Source organism: Indicator indicator, chromosome 14 (genome assembly GCF_027791375.1).
Source record: "Indicator indicator isolate 239-I01 chromosome 14, UM_Iind_1.1, whole genome shotgun sequence".
Taxonomy (NCBI): domain Eukaryota; kingdom Metazoa; phylum Chordata; class Aves; order Piciformes; family Indicatoridae; genus Indicator; species Indicator indicator.
Window position 1 is genome coordinate 25,749,164 of NC_072023.1, and position 19,284 is coordinate 25,768,447.

At 46.6% G+C, this 19,284-nt stretch overlaps 2 protein-coding genes across 2 annotated transcripts in view; one reads left to right on the forward strand and one right to left on the reverse strand.

The window, feature by feature from the left end:
- The window catches only part of DCP1B (decapping mRNA 1B), a 51,860-nt gene extending 48,452 nt beyond the window's left edge, over positions 1 to 3,408 (reverse strand). The window contains exons 1-2 of the mRNA XM_054386506.1: positions 3,256 to 3,408; positions 2,289 to 2,329 (exon numbers count right to left, since the gene is read on the reverse strand). Coding sequence (XP_054242481.1) covers positions 2,289 to 2,329; positions 3,256 to 3,408 — 194 coding nt within the window. The remainder of the gene's footprint in view (positions 1 to 2,288; positions 2,330 to 3,255) is intronic.
- Positions 1 to 19,284, forward strand: part of CACNA1C (calcium voltage-gated channel subunit alpha1 C) — a 698,267-nt gene that overhangs the window by 12,179 nt on the left and 666,804 nt on the right. The gene's annotated exons all lie outside the window — the stretch shown is intronic.

Here is a 19,284-nt window from a genome sequence, read left to right on the forward strand (position 1 = left end):
TGATAAAGATTCAAAGGGTGAGTGCCCAAAGGCTGGTGCCAGGCTCTACTGGGTTAGGCTCAATGACCGCACAAGGGGAAATGGTGGAAGTTGAGGCATAGGAAGTTCCATGGAAACATGAGGAAAACCTTTTTTCCTGTGAGGGTGACAGAACCCTGGAACAGGCTGCCCAGGGGGCTGTGGAGTCTCCCTCTCTGGAGATATTCAAACCCCACCTGGATGTGTTCCTGTGTGATCTGCTCTAGGTGCTCCTGCTCTGGCAGGAGGTTGGAGTGGATGAGCTTTGGAGGTCCCTTCCAGCCCCTAACATTCTGTGATAAGAACAAAAGCGAGGGTGGTGAGACACTGGAACAGGTTGCCCAGAGCAGCTGTGGATGTCCTGAAATTAGGAGTGTTCAAGGGCAGGCTAAGCAGGGCTTCAAGCAACCTGAGGCAGTGAAAGATGTCCTGGCTCACAGCAGGGTGGTTAGACTAGATAAGCTTTAAATGTCCCTTCCAACCCAAACTGTTCTATGTTTTTATGCATCTAAACTTTGGTAGGGGGGTTGGTCTCGATGATCTCTTGAGCTCTCTTCCAACCTCTAATGTACTGTGACAAAGCATTATGCTCATTCATGGGAGTTACATTTCAAGTAACTTAGATAATTTTTATTAATGTGAGTTGTTAAACCTAGCACTACCCTGAAAGGACATATTACTTTCAACCCAAGTATGACAGTAAAGGAAAAGACAAAGGCTAAACATTTGGGCAAAGTGCCATCTTTGGTAATTACTCATGGAAATATTTCTCTGTGAAATCCAAAACATAGGAATCTGGATGCAGAATTAGAGACTGTAGAAAATTAAACAAAAGTGGAACCCTTAATAAGAATCCTTGTTTGCAATAGTCAGTACTTGACTTAAACAAAAAACCACTCCACTTCCAGTGGTGTTACCCAGTTGGTAGTCTCATTATTAGACCGTTCTTCAGAATCTGCAAAGATTCTTTATATCCATCACTTTATATTGCCCCAACAGTGTTGAGAAGCAACAAAGACAACCCCAGCAGTCTCCTACCTAAGGTCTGTAAGCAATGTTTTGCCCATGATACTTTATTTAAAGCCACAGGAAACGAAAGCTAAAGCTGTTGGGGAGGGCAACGTGTGATGTTAGTCAGAGCTCACAGCCTGTTCCACACTGTTGCCTACAGGGCAGGCAGGGCAGCAGTCTCTGCTGTAAATGGAAACTTCCTCAGCAAACAAAACCCAACAGTGATGAACCACAAATGCCAGAAGTGCCAAGTTATGTGCTGTCACTTCTGGAGTTTTACAACCAACATACCAGAGAAATACTACTTCTGTCTTGCAGTACACAACTGGCCACCTTCACCTACTGATAGCATAACTAAGGCCCAGTTTTTTGACTCATGTGGTGATAATTACAACAGCATCTTGTCTTCACTTACCTGAAAGCAGCTTAGGAAAATTACTGGAAATGATTTCCACTGCTGGTACAAAAGAGCTCAAAAAATTAACACGAGCATTCCCACTTCACACAAAGTTTGCAGTCTCTTTGGGCCTCCCTGTCACTTCACACATAGATTTCTCACTTTCTCCAAACAATCTCTTGCTTTCTCAGTTCGCCTACCAGATCCTCACCAACAGAAATGTCGAAGGAGAAAGTTTATGCTTTGGTGTCCCATCCCAGCAGCTACTGCCAGATCTGCTTACTATGTATTATTTTCTGATTTTAAAAATAGTCCCAGGGAAATGTGGGAGCACTCACTCGGAAGCCGAAAGCACAATCAGATCTAAGTTACATGCTAGAATAAACAACGTAACCAGTGGTTTGAAAAGTCACAACCAGAGCTCCTGCTGAAAGAAAGCCCCAAAACCCTCCAGAACAAAACATGCATGAAAAATGAATGATCAGACACAAGAAGTAAGAAAGTTTCGTAAGCAGAGAAAGCTTCATAAGTTATACCATTCCCTTACTTTAAGGAATATCATTATCTGTTTCACTTTTTTTTTGTTCAGGCACCTTTTAAACTGCAAATGCTGCATACTATTTAAAACAACCTAATAGATTTCTATACTTTACCCATGTTGACATTTGGAAGTCTTAACCAAATACAAGGTGATGTCCCCCTTCCCAGTGTTTCCTTCCTCACATTTGCCTCCACCAACTTGAATTTTCTTTCATCCATGAACAAGGATGAGTATTTTACTCCATCCAGCCACACTCCATCCCAGCTGGCTTTTCCACATCCACAAGTTTCACCTTCAGATATTCAAATGTTAGGTCCTCACCTTGTGTAAACAAACAGCGTTCCCTCCACATCAGTCTTTTCCTGAAGCAAAGACAGTTGAAATTAGGGCATCATTTTAGTAGCCATCTGCAAGCCCCCCGTTATCTCTATTTTACCAATACCATCAGTCACGCCTCTCTCACTTAAGCCATGAAAACCCAACTTCAATGGCTGGTGGTGAGAAATTGCAGCTAGCACAGGCCACTGTGCAGCCAACCCAGGTTTTATGACAAGCTATGAAAAGACTAAAGGCTTCACACCACAGGACTAAACCCTGTGCTGGATTAACTCTCTGCTATGCCCAAGGGATATGCACAGGATAGACTCAGGGTGAGGCCTTCCCACATGGTGCTGGCCCTTGGGGGCAACACTCAGGATGAGTAATGGGGAACCAGAAAAAAGGCAGATTGAGCAGGATCTTCACACACAGCCTCTAAGCCTCACCACTACAGCAAACCAAGAATTGCTCACTAAGAGCCACAATGCTAAATTACCAAAAGATTCCCCATTTTTAAAAATCTTAAACAGTCTTTTGAGTATTTGTTACTCCAACGGAGTTTTGCATGCATATTGCTCCTGTTGCAGATATCCGAACGGCAGAGGAGCTCTCCATGCTCACGTCCCTGGTTCAAACCCCAGTCTCCACGACGCCCACCAGCCTTTCAAACCCCAACTGGGCACCATGGTGCTGCTCACAGTCCCCTCAAAGGCTGAGCCAGGCACAAGCCCTCCCTGGTCTAGGGAGCACCCCGAGACACCCAGCCGGGCTAGAGACGGGGCCACCCCTCAGCACATGCCCCACACCCACCCTCGCACCTCGGGCACGCCGTCCCCGCCCCTCGCGCCCTGCCCGGCACAGAGAGGAGGGGCGGGGCGCTCCTGCCGCCCGCCCCCTGCCCCGCCTCCGCCGCACGGGTGGGGCCTTTCCTCACCCCTCCCGGCGGAGGGGGCGGGGCAGCTTCACGTACCCACTCGTTGGCGCGGTGCCCGAAGGTGTAGAGCGCCACCTGGCTGGCCACGTCCACGATGCTGCTGATGTAGGGGTCGTGCTGCTGCAGCGCCGCCAGGCTGATGTCCAGCCCCTTGCCCAGCAGGGCGGCCCCGGCCACCACCGCCGCCATTTTGTCTCTGACAAAAACACAGGGTTCCTAGTAGGCTCAACCAATCCAACGCCGAGATGAAGGCTGGCGGCTGCCTCCCCCGCCCGCCCTTAGTCGGGGCGAGAGCGGGCGGGAAAGACGGAGCCCAGACGCCGCAATCGAGCGCCGAGCGCCGTCGGCTCAGGATTGTTGCCGTTGGCGACGGGGCAAGCTGAGAGGCGGCCTGGGCTGGGCCACAGAGGGAGCCTGCCGCCTCCGCAGCGCCTCCTCCGGCAGCCCCCCGCCTGCGCTGGATGCTTTTCCCGCGCTGCTGGCAGCCTTCGTTCTCAGGGTTCTCTCCTTGCCACTGGGGAGGCCACCGACTAGCGTCCTTTCTACATTGGCAGCTGCCGGCCTGAGTACCGGCAAAACATGGGCGGCAATGCAGGCAGGACGCAGGCACTCGCTGTGCCGAGCATGGAGTCCTGCGCACCCACCGTGTGCCCATTACTCCAGGCAGAAGGCGTGGTGTGTACCTCGGGAGAGCAGGGAGCCAGACACCAAGGCGGAGCTGAACCACATAGGCTCAGCCTCACATCCAGATGGAAGCTTTTGGGCACGCCAGTGTACTTGCAGGAGAATGTACGTGAGGGACTGTGCTCAGGCAGCACGGGTGAGCACATGGATCTGTCAGGACGCCTGCTTCCATGGGCTCAGACCTGCAGCAGTGCAGTGCGTGGAAGAAAGTTGGTTCACAGAATCACAGAATGATGTGGGTTGGAAGGGACCTCCAAAGGTATCCGTCCAAGCCCTTCTGCAGTCAGCAGGGACATCCCCAACTACATCAGGTTGCCCAGAGCCCTGTCCAGCCTCACCTTGGATATCTCCAGGGATGGGGCCTCAACCACCTCCCTGGGCAACCTGTTCCAGTGTTCCACCACCCTCATAGTAAAGAACTTGTTCCTAACATCCAATCTAAATCTGCTCTGCTCTGGTTTGAAGTCAAATCGATGAATATACACAGTCTGTATTTGCCAGCATTCACTTACAGAATTCTGTGTAGAACTTAAAGGAAAAACAACACAAGTGCAAACTAAGTCATCATACAACCATTTTGTGTTTGTGTGTGTGTATATATATATATACATATATATATATATACATATATATATATGTGACAGGCAGCTGAAACATAAGCATACTATGATATGGAAATACACAAATAGCAAAGAAACAGATGGACAAGACCATAAATTTAGTTACCATACTTTCCTGTCAGATGCATATTATTATTGATCTGTTGATATCAACAGTTTACAGCAAATACATGAGCTTTATTTGGCAGTCAGATAAACTCAATATGCACTTACATTTAAAAGGTTTACTTAACTGTGCAATCTGAACCCTCTGCAAGAGATTTTTTTACTTCAGCACCTCAGACCAACAGAGCAGTTTTGGAAGGAGTTACCACCTTCTGTGTAGGGCAATACAGAATCATAGAATGGTTTGGGTTGGAAGGAACCTCCAAAGGTCATCTAGTCCAACATCCCTGTAGTGAGCATAGACATTCCAGATGCATTTGCTGCCTCCAATAATAATACTTACAAAAAAAGCTTTGGTTGGTTGGTTGGTTGGTTTTTGGTTTGGTTTGGTTTGGTTTGGGGTTGGGTTGGGTTTTTTTGGTGGTGATGGAGGCAAGGGGTTATTGCAAAATCTCCTAAGGAAGAATGTATTATAGGAACTAATTAAGGAACATACTATTTCAAAGGCTATTGGAACTGAAAATAGTTACTCCTGACTGCTATCAATTAGAAAAAGGTAATATAAAGAATTTAGAAGATGTATTGCAGCCCTGTTGCAACTGAAGAAATAAATGTTTGAAGCATAAATAAGGCGTCTTGCAGCTTTTACAACCTACCTTGTTTCTTTTGTGGCCTAGTTTGTCAGGCCAGGTAGTAACAAGTACTTGAAACCTTGCAACTTCATTATGTTAGAGAGACAGACTGACCAGGTTAAGTGTCTCCTGTGCCCTTTTCTTAGAATCATAGAATGGTCTGGGTTGGAAGGGACCTCCAAAGGTCCAAGCCCCTCTGCACTCAGCAGGGACATCCCCAACTAGATCAGGTTGCCCAGAGCCCTGTCCAGCCTCACCTTCAATATCTTCAGGAATGAGGCCCCAAGCACCTCCTTGGGCAACCTGTTCCAGTGTTCCAATACCCTCACGGTACAGAACTTGTTCCTAACATCCAATCTAAATCTGCTCTGCTCTAGTTTGAAGCCATTGGCCCTCGTCCTGTCTCTGAAGGTCTTTAAAAACAGTCTCTCTGCAGCCTTCTTGTAGCCCCCTTCAGATACTGGAAGGTTGCTATTAGATCTCCCTGGAGCCTTCTCCAGGGTGAACACCCCCAGCTCCCTCAGCCTGTCCTGTAGCAGAGCTGCTCCAACCCCCTGATCATTTTCATGGCCCTCCTCTGGACCTGCTCCATCAGGTCCATGTCCTTCCTGTGTTGAGGGCTCCAGAGCTGGACACAATACTCCAGGTGAGGTCTCACCAGAGCAGAGTGGGCAGAATCACCTCTCTCCATCTCTGGCCATGCTTCTTTTGATGCAGCCCAGGCCACCACTGGCCTTCTGGGCTGCAAGCTCACACTCTTGACCTAGGAAGACTGTAGAGTGCCCTGTTTCCTTGAGCTCTGTGGAAGAAAACCCCAGCTGTGAGGTTAAATACTTTCAAGCAGGCCTGTCAAAAACATCACTTGTCTCTTTGCAATGCCCTGCTTGTGGCTGCTTCTTTAGTACTGTCTTCCTGCTGGATTACTGTGCCCCTTTCTACCAGAGCTGGACAGATGGTTTCCTAGCCCTGTGTTTTGATTCAGGGAACTTGTCAAGCTTCTGATCAAGCCTTTTGATGCTTTCTGTTGCGCTGGGAGGGAGCTTCTGGTGGTTCTAGCTGGTTTGCGATGTAAGTGGGAGGGAATTTCTCCTTCCATTTACCCTGAAATAAAGGTACTTAATAAAGCCATTAGTTCTGCCATGCTTTATGAGATCACTTGGTAGTACACTTAAAATTTTCCAGTGGAACAAGATCTTGTTTAAAAAGAGAAGCACTGTGGGCATCCAGTATCTGAAGGGGGCTACAAGAAAGCTGGGAAGGGACTTTCTAGGGTGTCAGGGAGTGATAGGACTGGGGGGAACGGAGCAAAACTAAAAATGAGTAGATTCAGATTGGATGTTAGGAAGAAGTTCTTCCCCATAAGGGTGGTGAGACACTGGCACAGGTTGCCCAGGGAGATGGTAGAAGCCTCATCCCTGGAGGTTTTTGCAGCCAGGCTGGATGTGGCTCTGGGCAACCTGATGTAGTGTGAGGTGTCCCTGCCCATCGAAGGGGGTTGGAACTGAATGATCCTTGAGGTCCCTTCCAACCCTAACAATTGAATGATTCTATGATTCTGTGACTTCTCACTGCACCTAAGAACTTAAGGCTGTTTAAGCAAAGATGTAGCAGCTTTAAAAGGTTGATTCTTTAAACTGCAGTTATTTGCTTACAGTCAGTAATCCACTAGTCCTTAATAACTATCAAATTGAGTTACAGTCATTTTGCTGTGATTTGTTTAGGAAACAAAGTAATTTTCTAGCTTTCAAAATGTCATAATTTCATCAAGCATATAATTAGAATGTCACAATTTTTGTCTTCCACCCACCTGGATACTATTCTGTTAAAAAAAAAAAAAAACAAAACAACAAACCCACACCTCTGCTTTCGACACAGTATGAAAGGGATTTTGTGTAGGTAATACCTGGACTGATTTAAGGCAAAATCCACACAGCATGATGCTCTTAAGGCCTGCATTAATAATAAGCATTAAGAGGGTTAGGCCAAACCTTGTCACAAAGATTGTTCAAACAGATATTAAGCCTTTGCTTCACATTCAAGAATCTATGACACTTGAAAAGACTCAGCTGTGCCTCCTAGAGCCTCATCCCTGGAGGTTTTTGCCGTCAGGCTGGATGTGGCTCTGGGCAACCTGATGTAATGTGAGGTGTCCCTGCCCATGGCAGGGGGGTTGGAACTGGATGATCCTTGAGGTCCCTTCCAACCCTGACAATTCTATGATTCTATGAATTGTCTTTTCCTTAACTGGTGGCACCACTGCTGCAGAAAGGGTGCTGAGGCAGCATTAATAAGCTTCTTTTACTCTATCCAGGTGCACTTGAATATCTCTACTGTGCTTTGCAGCTTCCTGGGGAGCTGTGGGTTGCTCTTGTAGAGCCAGGATTACCGCCCAAGGCTTCACTACCCATGCTCCACATATTTCTAGGGATGTGCTAGAGGAAAACTAAAGGAAGGTTCCCTACAATTGTTAATTGCATTACAGTTTTCTAGATTTTTAACTTCCTAGATAGCTATCCTGCTTCTGGAATGAAGAATTCTTTTTGATTTAGCTTTAATCACTTTTCACAGTGCATAATCTGAGCTAAGAAAGTTTTTAATACTAGAAAAATATTGTTTGAAGAAGAGGAAGGGAGAAGCTGTACCAGTATCATTTCGTTGAATTATAGTGTCATACAGGAAAAAAAAAAAACAACAACACAACACCTTTCTTGTGTACATTTAATCAGAAAAATTCTGATTTTTATCACTGTTAGATTTTTCAACATTTTAAGTGACTATATGGTTTCAGTGTCTTATCTTTCAGTAGAGCAGAAAGAAGAAAATGATGAACCTAAAGAAGACTTTTTTTGTGCATGTGTCTCCATTTAACACATATCTGGGCTAAATTAGAACAAATGCTCTTAACACACCAGCCAAGATAAGGACAGGAGACCCACAGGTTGAAAAGAAAGCAGGTTTAGTGAAAACTAATATTAATGTCAATATAAAGTATGTAAAGTTATCCTCAGCCCAGCAAAGGTACACTGGTCACAGTAAACAGGAAGGCAGTCCTCAGGAGCAGAATGGTAAGCAAGCCCCTCCAGGAATGGGGAGAAGAAGGAGAAGCAGGACCAGCTCCTGTCCTCAGCAAGCTTCCCCCTCTGTAATGGGTGTGATGTTTATGGTTGGGCTGCACCTCTGAGTCAGGTCCAGTCAGTTGCCCTGGCTGACTGGGAAGTGCCAAGGGCCTGCAGATGATAACTGGCTCATGATTCTGTCCAGGTGAAGCCAGGACAGTGTGGAATATTTTTTCCCCAGTTACACTAGTTGATACAGTTGGACTGGTGCAGTTTTTTTCCCAATACGTCCAGTTTTGTTCAATATCTTTATCAATGACCTGGCTGAGGGGATTGAGAGTACCCTCAGTAAGTTCCTGATGATACAAAATGGGGTTGGGACAGGCTGGACAGAGTTGGACAGGCTGAGAGCTGGGTGCAGGCAAACCTCATGCAGTTCAATAAGGACAAGTGCAGGGTCCTGCATCTGGGGACGAGTAACAGCAGGCACCAGGACAGATTAGAGGCTGCCCTGATGGAAAGCAGCTCCATGGAGAAAGACCTTGGAGAGCTGGTGGACAGCAAGTTCTGCATGGGACAGCAATGTGCCCTTGTGGGGTGCATCAAGAAAAGTGTGGCCAGCAGGGCTAGGAAGGTTCTTCTCCCCCTCTACTCTGCCCTGCTGAGACCACACCTGCAATCCTGTGTCCAGTTTGGGGCTCCCCAGTTCAAGAGAGACAGAGACCTGCTGGAGAGAGTCCAAGGGAGAGCCATGAGGATGCTTAGGGGACTTGAGCATCTCCCCTGTGAAGAGAGACTGAGAGCCCTGGGGCTGTTTAGTGTGGAGAAGAGAAGGCTGAGAGGGGATCTGATCAATGTCTATCAATGTCTGAGGGGTGGGTGTCCAGTGGAGGGGGCCAGGCTCTTTTGGGTGGTGCACAATAATAAAAAAAGGACCAATGGATACAAGCTTTGAGTACCATTCTGTCAGATCTCTTAATCAAATTCTAGATTAAATTCTTCCAGTCTCTCCCTAGTGCTCATAATGCTCTAAACATCCATTGTTGATTTTTCCTGCAGCAACAAAGAGAAAACACTGCCAAAACATGGTGTCATTTTTTCACCTTCTTTGTTTAGTTAGTGTGGCAGAAATCTGACTGACTTCCTTCAGGAATTATTCTAACAAGGTTTCACTTCACAAGTTTCTTTACTGTCACCCTGTTACTACTTTAATTGCAGTTAAAAAAAAAATGACACTGGATTTTGTAATGAGAGGGCCACCATTTTGGGCCAGTATTTGAGTTCTTCAGTAATCTGCTTAGCACAACTCTCTGTGCTAACCATCAGTAAAGTGTTGTTGGTAGCCACTACCTTATGCTGTCCTGATAAAATGCCATAAACTGGTTTCATCCATCAGCTTCATTCTTTACACAGTTGATTGGATAGATAAACCATCAAAACACTGATAAGGATAGGGCATTCCTGCTATTTATCACAGGTTAATAAGAAATAATAGTAATTATACCTTACCTAAGATAAGACCTTCCAACCACATCATCTTCCTGGTAATCACCATTTAATTTGGCAGTCAAGCACCTGTAGCTCTAAAAGAGCTATTTTCCAACTAGTTACAGAGCAGATGGGCTCATTTAATTAATTCCTAATATGAAAAGTTCCATTAGATAATTACATTAAGTCAAGACCTCATTTTTACACCTCACCTGGCATAGGAGCTCTTGCCATGTTAAGGATGTGGAGTTATCACAATGATGTGCTGCTGTTGTTGCTGCTCTGAAGGAGCTGGTAGCAAGGCCAGAGGAGTAGCAGGCAGATGGGATGGGGTCCGCAGGGAGGTGCACCTGTGGTGCTAAAATATCTGTTTTATGAAATTAAGTTCTGTATGTTCAGATCAGATCTTTTCATCCCTTTCCCCTTCTCGTTCCCATTCCCCTTCCCCTTCCCGTTCCCATTCCCCTTCCCCTTCCATTTTCTGTTCATCGATGAAGTAATGAGAAGTTCTGAACAACTGTTACACCTATCACAGAACTGTCAGGGTTGGAAGGGACCTCAAGGATTATCCAGTTCCAACCCCCCTGCCATGGCCAGGGACACCTCACACTACAGCAGGTTGCTCACAACTACATCCAGCCTGGCTGCAAAAACCTCCAGGGATGAGGCTTCCACCACCTCCCTGGGAAACCTGTGCCAGTGTCTCACCACCCTCATGGGGAAGAGCTTCTTCCTAACCTCTAATCTAAATCTCCCCTCCTCTAGCTTGGATCCATTCCCCTCAGTCCTGTCACTACCTGACACCCTAAAAAGTCCCTCCCCAGCTTTCTTGTAGCCCCCTCAGATACAGGAAGGCCACAAGAAAGTCTCCTCAGAGCCTTTTCTTCTCCAATCTGAACAATCCCAACTCTCTCAGCCTGTCACTGTAACAGGTTTTATTTATTAAGAGAATTTGCATTATTGCCTCTCAGCTGACAGAAGTTTCTTCTTGGGTCGTGTTGGGCTTTGTTTAATGAAGAATGTTGATATTGTGGTAGTTTTAGAATGTGCCTTTAAAATTTTTCCACAGCTCTTGATCAGAAAGTAGCAAAATGTAAATAAATCACTATTGGGTGTCAAAAGGAAAATAATGATAAATTCTGAACAATCCATTGGAGAGATAACAGACTTCAACTAGTTGTGTAAAAGAATTTCTCTTTTCACTTCTTTAGCTCTGGCTGATGCTTCTCATCGCTTTACTGACCTTGACTGCATCACTTGTGTTGTGACTGGGATTAACAACTTCTCTGCTTTTTCTCTTGTCCCTTTCCTGTACAGGGGGGAGGGAGAGGAGCAGGGTAGGGGAGAAGCTGTTGGAGCTCCCCTGGTCTTTGGCCAGGGGGTTCTTGTGCTGTTTATTAATTGCAAATGCCTGCAAATATTAGTAAATACTGGATATTTTGTTATTCATTGCGTTTCATTGTAGATTGTAATTTTGCTTGTAAATACAGCTTCATTTGCTTCCAACTGAGCTGCTCTGGCAAATTTAATGTTGAGGGGGGAATTTTCAAGCCACCACAGATATTTATTAAAGACTGCCAGAAGGATTTGGTAGCTTTAGACACAAGCAAATGAAGTTAGACTGTTGTAATAGTAGTGAATTCTAGAGAGCTACAACAGAGAAATGGTGAGGCCAGGAAGGATCTTTAGCAAGTGTGGTTTGTGTCTCAAATATTCTCCCAATCTTTTTTGTATTTTTTAATACCTACTCATGAAAATGGCCTGGAGGAGATCCTGGTGATGCTAGTGGTTGTTTTCTCTCTGCTCCCATAGGTGGTAAGAGCTTGTGAATGTTGCCACAAAGGCCTCTCCTGTAGTTAAAGTTAGGCTCAAAAGCTATTGTATGTCTCTTAATGTGAGATGACATGGCAGCCCACAGCCTGGACAGCAGCACTCTCTGCTGGGTTAGGAACTGGCTGGAGGGCCGGGCCCAGAGAGTGGTGGTGAATGGTGCCACATCCAGCTGGCAGCCTGTCACTAGTGGTGTCCCCCAGGGATCAGTGCTGGGCCCCATCCTGTTCAATATCTTTAGTGATGATCTGGATGAGGGGATTGAGTCCATCATCAGTCAGTTTGCAGATGGCACCAAGTTAGGAGCAGGTGTTGGAGGGTAGGAAGGCCCTGCAGAGAGACATTGACAGGCTGGACAGATGGGCAGAGTCCAAGGGCATGAGATTTAACAAGTCTGGGTGCCAGGTTCTACACTTTGGCCACAACAATCCCATGCAGTGCTACAGTCTGGGGACAGAGTGTCTGGAGAGCAGCCAGGCAGAGAGGGACCTGGAGGTGCTGGTTGATAGTAGGCTGAACATGAGCCAGCAGTGTGCCCAGGTGGCCAAGAAAGCCAATGGCATCCTGGCCTGGATCAGTAATAGTGTGGCCAGCAGGAACAGGGAAGTCATTGTGCCCTGTGCTCAGCTCTGGTCAGGCCACACCTTGAGTGCTGTGTCCAGTTCTGGGCTCCTCACTGCAGGAAAGATGTTGAGATACTGGAACGTGTCCAGAGAAGGGCACCAAGACTGGGGAGGGGTCTGGAGCACAGCCCTGTGAGGAGAGGCTGAGGGAGCTGGGGGTGTTTAGCCTGGAGAAGAGGAGGCTCAGGGCAGACCTCATTGCTGTCTACAGCTACCTGAAGGGAGGTTGTAGCCAGGTGGGGGTTGGGCTCTTCTCCCAGGCAACCAGTAACAGAATGAGAGGACACAGTCTCAGCTGTGCAGGGGGAAGTTTAGGCTTGATCTTAGAAGGAAGTTCTTCACAGACAGAGATTGGCTATTGGAATGTGCTGCCCAGGGAGGTGGTGGAGTCACCATCCCTGGAGGTGTTCAAAGAAGAATTGGATGAGGCACTTAGTGCCATGGTCTAGTTGATTAGTTAGGGTTGGGTGATCAGTTAGACTTGATGATCTTGAAGGTCTCTTCCAACCTGGTTGGTTCTGTGATTCTGTGATCATCTGATTTACAACAGTGTGACCTTACAATGCTTTCGGTGATCACTTTGATTTGTTACTAGCAAATATCAATTAAATATTTGTTTTAAAGTAAACTTCCTTTCACACTGAAAATTGACTTTTTTTTTTCTTTCTTCATGCAGCATGTTGCAATAAGGAACAATTGCCTCTATGCTTTAAACACAATGACTTGCTTTCTGAAGGAAAAGAATGCTTCATTTTCATTTTATTTCTTCATTTTGATTATTATTTGTCTTCCAGTAGGGTTTGTGGGTGTGGGAAGAAAGATCTGGTTAAGAAAAGGAGCTCAAATTCATGTAACTCTACTGAAAGGTAAAACTGGGGGCTGTTCAGCCTGGAGAAGAGAAGGCTCCAAGGAGAACTCAGAGCAGCCTTCCAGTACCTCAGGGGGCTATAGGAGAGCTGGGGAGGGACTTTTGACAAGGGTTGGAGTGACAGGATGAGGGATAATGGCTTTGAGCTGAAGAGGGGAGATTGAGACTGCGGATTAGGAAGAAATTCTTGACAGTGAAGGTGGTGAGACACTGAAACAGGCTGCTCAGGGAAGTTGTGGATGCCTCCTCCCTGGAGGTGTTCAAAGCCAGGTTGGATGAGGCATTGAACAACCTGGGCTAGAGGAAGGTGTCCCTGCCCATGGCAGGGGTTGGAACTGGGTGATCTTCAAGGTCCCTTCCAACCCAAACCATTCTGTGAAACTATGACTTCGATAACAATTGACTTGTTGCCATTGGGAACAATGGCTGCAGCCTGTCTCTGGTTTTCAGGAGGGATGGGTTTGAATGCAAGCACCTTCCAGGAGGCAACCAATGGAGGATTTAAGCACTTTGAATGGGATTTTGAAGTGGCAACTAAAGGTATTAGCACCACAAACTCCCAGTGGATATCCGAGTCTGTTTATTACACTTGTGTGAATTGCTTTCCCTCAGTGAATTCTTAGAGCTTTGAAGGCCTTTCGCAGGCCCTCTCCTACAATCTGATGTTGTCATTTTTGCCATGTGCTGTGTCTTCTCTCATTAAATTACCAGGCAGATTGCCTTGTTTGACAGAAATGTGACCCACGTGGAGTTTTCAACGATCAGTGACCTGGGTGAGGGCACAGAGGGCACTGCCAGCAAGTTTGCTGATGGCACCAAACTGGGAGGAGTGGCTGACACAGGAGGGTTGTGCTGCCATTCAGCCAGGCCTGGACAGGCTGAGAGCTGGGCAGGAAGAAATGGAATGGAATTCAACAAGGGCAAGGGGAGAGTCTTGCACCTGGGAAAGACAACCTCATGGGGCAGTATAGGTTGGGGACTGAGCTGTTGGAGAGTAGTGAAGGGGAAAAGGACCTGGGGGTCCTGGTGGATGGAAGGTTGACCATGAGCCAGCAATGTGCTCTGGTGGCCAAGAAGGCCAATGGCATCCTGGGGTGGATTAGAAGGGCTGTGGTTAGTAGGCTGAGAGAGGTTCTCCTGCTCCTCTACTCTGCCCTGGTGAGGCCACATCTGGAATATTGTGTCCAGTTCTGGGCCCCTCAGTTCAAGAAGGACCTCTGGGAACTCTTTGAGAGAGTCCAGCACAGAGCCACAAAAATGATGGAGTGGAACATCTTCCTTATGAGGAGAGCCTGAGGGAGCTGAGGGCTCTGTAGCTTGGAGAGGAGGAGCCTGAGAGGTGACCTCATTGCTGTTGATAAAGATGTGCAGGGTGAGTGCCCAGAGGCTGGAGCCAGGCTCTGCTGGGTGATGCCCAATGCCAGCACAAGGGGCAGTGGTGGAAGCTGAGGCATAGGACGTTCCATGAAAACATGAGGAAACTTTTTTTCCCTGTGAGGGTGACAGAACCCTGGAACAGGCTGCCCAGGGGGCTGTGGAGTCTCCCTCTCTGGAGATATTAAAAAGCTGCCTGGATGTGTTGCTGTGTGACCTGCTCTAGGTGCTCCTGCTCTGGCAGGGGGGTTGGACTGGATGAGCTTTGGAGGTCCCTCCCAGCCCCTAACATTCTGTGATTCTGTGATGTCTTCTGTTTGTAGACATCAGTTGGGCTCCAAACCAGCAGTACAGTAAGATACAGCTAAGAAAAAAAAAAATCCATCAGGAGGAACAGTTTCTTTCTTCCTCTAATTTTCCCTGCAAGTTTGCTCAAGTCTGTTAATTTTATTGTCATAGTAAATTATAAATATGGATTCGGTTGAACTTGCTTTGTGATCTGCATGGAAATTGCTCTGTCACTTAAGCCCCAGTAAGCTTTAACAAGACTGCATAAAGCTAAAACAGGTTCAGGACATTTTCCTTAGGTGCTTCATTATTTCCTCTTGATTTACTACTCAGCTTTAAGGACAGATCTTTCTGAAACAGGTTTGTGTGGTTTCTGAGGGAGTTATTAACTGATCAGATAATATGATGGATTTCATGGTATTCTCAGAGTCACAGAATGGTTGAGGTTAGAAGGGACCTCTGGATGTCATGTTGTCTAACCCCCCTCAAGCAGGGCCACTTAGACAAAGGTTGCCCAGAACCTCCAATACACCAATGAGGAAGATAATGCAACCTCCTTGGATGCTCTGTTTGGTCACCTTCACAGTGCAATAAACAACAACAACAAAAACCAAACAAGAGGACAAAAATGTTTCCTGATGTTCAGTGGGAACTGTGTTTTAGTTTCTTTTTCCTGTTGCTTCTTGAGCTGTCACTGGACACCAGTGAAGAGCCTGGCTCTGACTTCTTTGCACCCTCTTGTCAGGTGTTTATATAGATTGATAAGATCCCTGTGAGCCTTTTCTCCAGACTGAACAATCCCAGCTCGCTCAGCCTTTGCTCATGGGAGTGATGCTTCAGACCCTTAATCATCTTTGTGGCCCTTTGTTGGACCCTAGTGTGTCTATGTCTCTCTTGGACTGAGGACTCCAGAACTGGACCCAGTGCTCCAAGACTAAACAGCCCCAGGGCTCTCAGTCTCTCTTCCCAGGGGAGATGCTCAAGTCCCCTAAGCATTCTCCTGGCTCTCCATTGGACTCTCTCCAGCAGGTCTCTGTCTCTCTTGGACTGGGGAGCCCCAAACTGGACACAGGATTGCAGCTGTGGTCTCAGCAGGGCAGAGTAGAGGAGAAGAACCTCGCTAGCCCTGCTGGCCACACTTTTCTTGCTGCACCCTAGGATGCCATTGGCTCTCTTGGCCACAAGGGCACATTGCTGTTGGCTGAACACCCCTCCCAGTTATCTTGACCATCTGCATGAAGAAATTGTCATCAGTCTTTTAACATGATTATTAAGGAGAAGGATTTGAGTTCATGAAATGTCTCATTGAAAATTACAGACTAAAGAAGTTTGAATAAGTTTCCAGAAGTGCTGGGTAATTATCCAGACAGAAGCATTTAAAACCCTCCCACTCCTTATGTTAATAGGAGCCACAGTATTCCCATGCTGACTATGAGGGGAAAAATCAATGTCAGCAAACGTACATTCCTATTGATTTATCTTCCCTTTTGCTTTTCTAATTTAGTAAAGGCTCATAATGCAACGTTACATAAAGATTCTCAGGAGAGCAAAAAGGCTAATAAGGTCAGGTATCACTCTTTGTTCTGGGCAAGTGAACTGACTGACTGACTCAACTGACTGACAGCCAAATAGGAGCCAGCAGTGTGTCCAGGTGGCCAAGAAAGCCAAAGGCATCCTGGCTGGGATTAGAAATGCTGTGTCCAGCAGGAGCAGGGAGGGGATTGTCCCCTGGGACTCAGCTCTAGTGAGGCCACACCTTGAGTGTTGTGTCCAGTTTGGGGCACCTCAATCCAAGAGAGATGTGGAGGTGCTGGAGCCAGGGCAGAAGAGGGCAAGGAAGCTGTGAAGGGCCTGGAGAATAAATCTTATGGAGAGTGACTGAAGGAGCTGGGGATGGTTAGTGTGAAAAAGAGGAGGGCAGGGTTAGACAGGACAGTAGGAAGAATTTTTTTTGCAGCAAGAGTGGCCAGGCCTTGGAATGTGCTGCCCAGGGAGGTGGTGGAGTCCCCAAGCCTGGATGTGATTAAGGGTCACTTGGATGTGGTGCTTGGGGCTGTGGTTTAGGGGTGAGCCTTGTAGAATAGGGGTCTGGGTTGGACTTGGTGATCCTGAGGGGCTTTCCAACCTTCATGGCTGGAAGTATTTCCTGCATTCCACATGTTTGTTTGTTTGATTTGTTTTTTTTTACCTCCCCTCTTTTTGAGAATAGGACATTCACGAGGGCACTGCCAAAAAGTAGGACATTTCCATACCCTGCCAAAGGACAAGAAAAATAACAGAAAAAGAATATTGAGATAATTAGGTCATTTAAGGCCCAGGCTCATAGAAGTATTTAGTGTCCCAGAAGAACAGCTGATAATCTGCAGGTGAAAAATCACATTTTCAAGATTGTTTAAGCAGTGTGGACCTGGTGCTTAAGGCCATGATTTAGTGTTGACCCTTCAGTGCTGGGTCGAAGGTTGGACTGGATGAGCTTGGAGTTCTCTTCCAACTGGATGTTTTCTCTGATTCTGTGGTTCTGTGATTGTAAAAGTTGAGCTCTGTCTCCCAGGACTGAAATTCCTAACTTTTTCACCTTTTAATGAATTTGGCCATCGAGGCATTCTACTAGAGATGCAAATGCCTTTTTCCTATAGGCAGTGATTTTACTAAGTCTATACTGAGTCCTTTGGTTCCAATGGTACAGAATGGAAATCAATATCAATTCAAGAGGGAGAGGGATCTACTTGAGAGAGTCCAAGGGAGAGCTACAAGGATGCTGAAGGGACTGGAGCACTGCCTGATGAGGAGAGGCTGAGAGCCCTGGGGGTGTTTAGTCTGGAGAGGGGAAGACTGAGAGGGGATCTGATCAATGTCTATCAATAGCTGAGGGCTGGGGGTCAGGAAGGAAGGGACAGGGACAGCCTCTGCTCACTTGTGCCCTGGGATAGGACAAGGAGCAATGGATGGAAACTGCAGCACAGGAGGTTCCACCTCAACATGAGGAAGAACTTCTTCACAGTGAGCTCCTAGAGCACTGGAGCAGGCTGCCCAGAGAGGTTGTGGAGTCCCTTCCACCCCCCAAAATCCCATGATCCCAGAATGAAGGTATTGCAGTGGTCCTCTCAGAAAGCAGAGCCTGAAAATTACTTAAATATTCTAAGGCATAACTCCATGGAAACAGAATGAGAAGAGCACTCGGCCAGGCTGAATTCTTGTTTCTTTCGTGTAGTCTTTTGGATGCAGTTCTCTGGCTCTGCCTCTCCTGAAACACACACCGTCACCCACCCCCACATTTAAATATATAGAATGTTGTTACTGCACAGGCTATTCAAGCAGATGAAACCTTTCTATTCATAGCTCTTATTTTGCAATTTGAAACACAGGAGTCACTGATAAGAAGTGTAGGTGACCACATTGTTCTGTCAGCCCTGGACAGAAAGCAGGAACTCCATTGTGGAAGATATGGAAGCTGTTCTCTCCATGCAGAAGAATGCTAGAGATGCAGATGTGGAGTTCTGGCTTCTGAGGTCAGTGACTTCTGTGGCCTGGGATGATTCTGGCCCCTAAAGCTTCTTCTTTTTCCATACTAAGCCTGTAGAAGCCACAAATCTTGTATGGAAGTTTAATTTGCCATGATTCAAGTCATGTTTAGTAGTCATGAGGTCTTGGGTGACAGGTTGGACTTTGATGATCCTTGAGGTCTTTTCCAACCTTATAGATTCTGTGATTCTGGGAAAGCCTTGAAATCTGGGCAGTTTTCCTTGTCAGATTGCAAGTCTTAGCTCTGAAGCATTTATTGCCCATTTTCATTGGCAATTTCTAGTATCTGACTTTTTTTCTTTTAAAGATTGTAAGAAAAAATCAATTCTTGCCCTTCTCTTAGAAATGACTGTTGCCTTTTATTTTCTAGAAACTTGCAGAACAAATTCAGCCTGTAACCTGAAAATGTAAATCAAATCAGCTAAAACTTTGCTATCAAAAGCTGAAAAGAATGGCTTTTAGTAGTGTTGTCTTCTGCTTAGGTTGTGTAAAAGAGGCTTAGGGTTACCAAATTACAGGGTACCATTTAGTAACACCATGGTTCATGCCAATGGGATCCTGGGGTGCATTAGGAAGAGTGTGCCCATAAGATCCAGGGAAGTTCTCCTCCCCCTCTGCTCTGCCCTGGTGAGGCCCCACCTCAAGGATCATCCATCCAGTTCCAACCCCCGTGCTGTGGGCAGGGACACTTTCCACTAGATCAGGTTGCTCAGAGCCACATCCAGCCTGGCTGCAAAAACCTCCAGGGATGAGGCTTCCACCACCTCCCTGGGCAACCTGTGCCAGTGTCTCACCACCCTCATGGGGAAGAATTTCTTCCTGACATCCAATCTGAATCTACCCATTTCTAGTTTGCTCCATTCCCCCCAGTCCTATCATTCCCTGATACCCTAAAAAGTCCCTCCCCAGCTTTCTTGGAGCCCCCTTCAGATACTGGAAGGCCACAGGAAAGTCTCCTCAGAGCCTTCTCTTCTC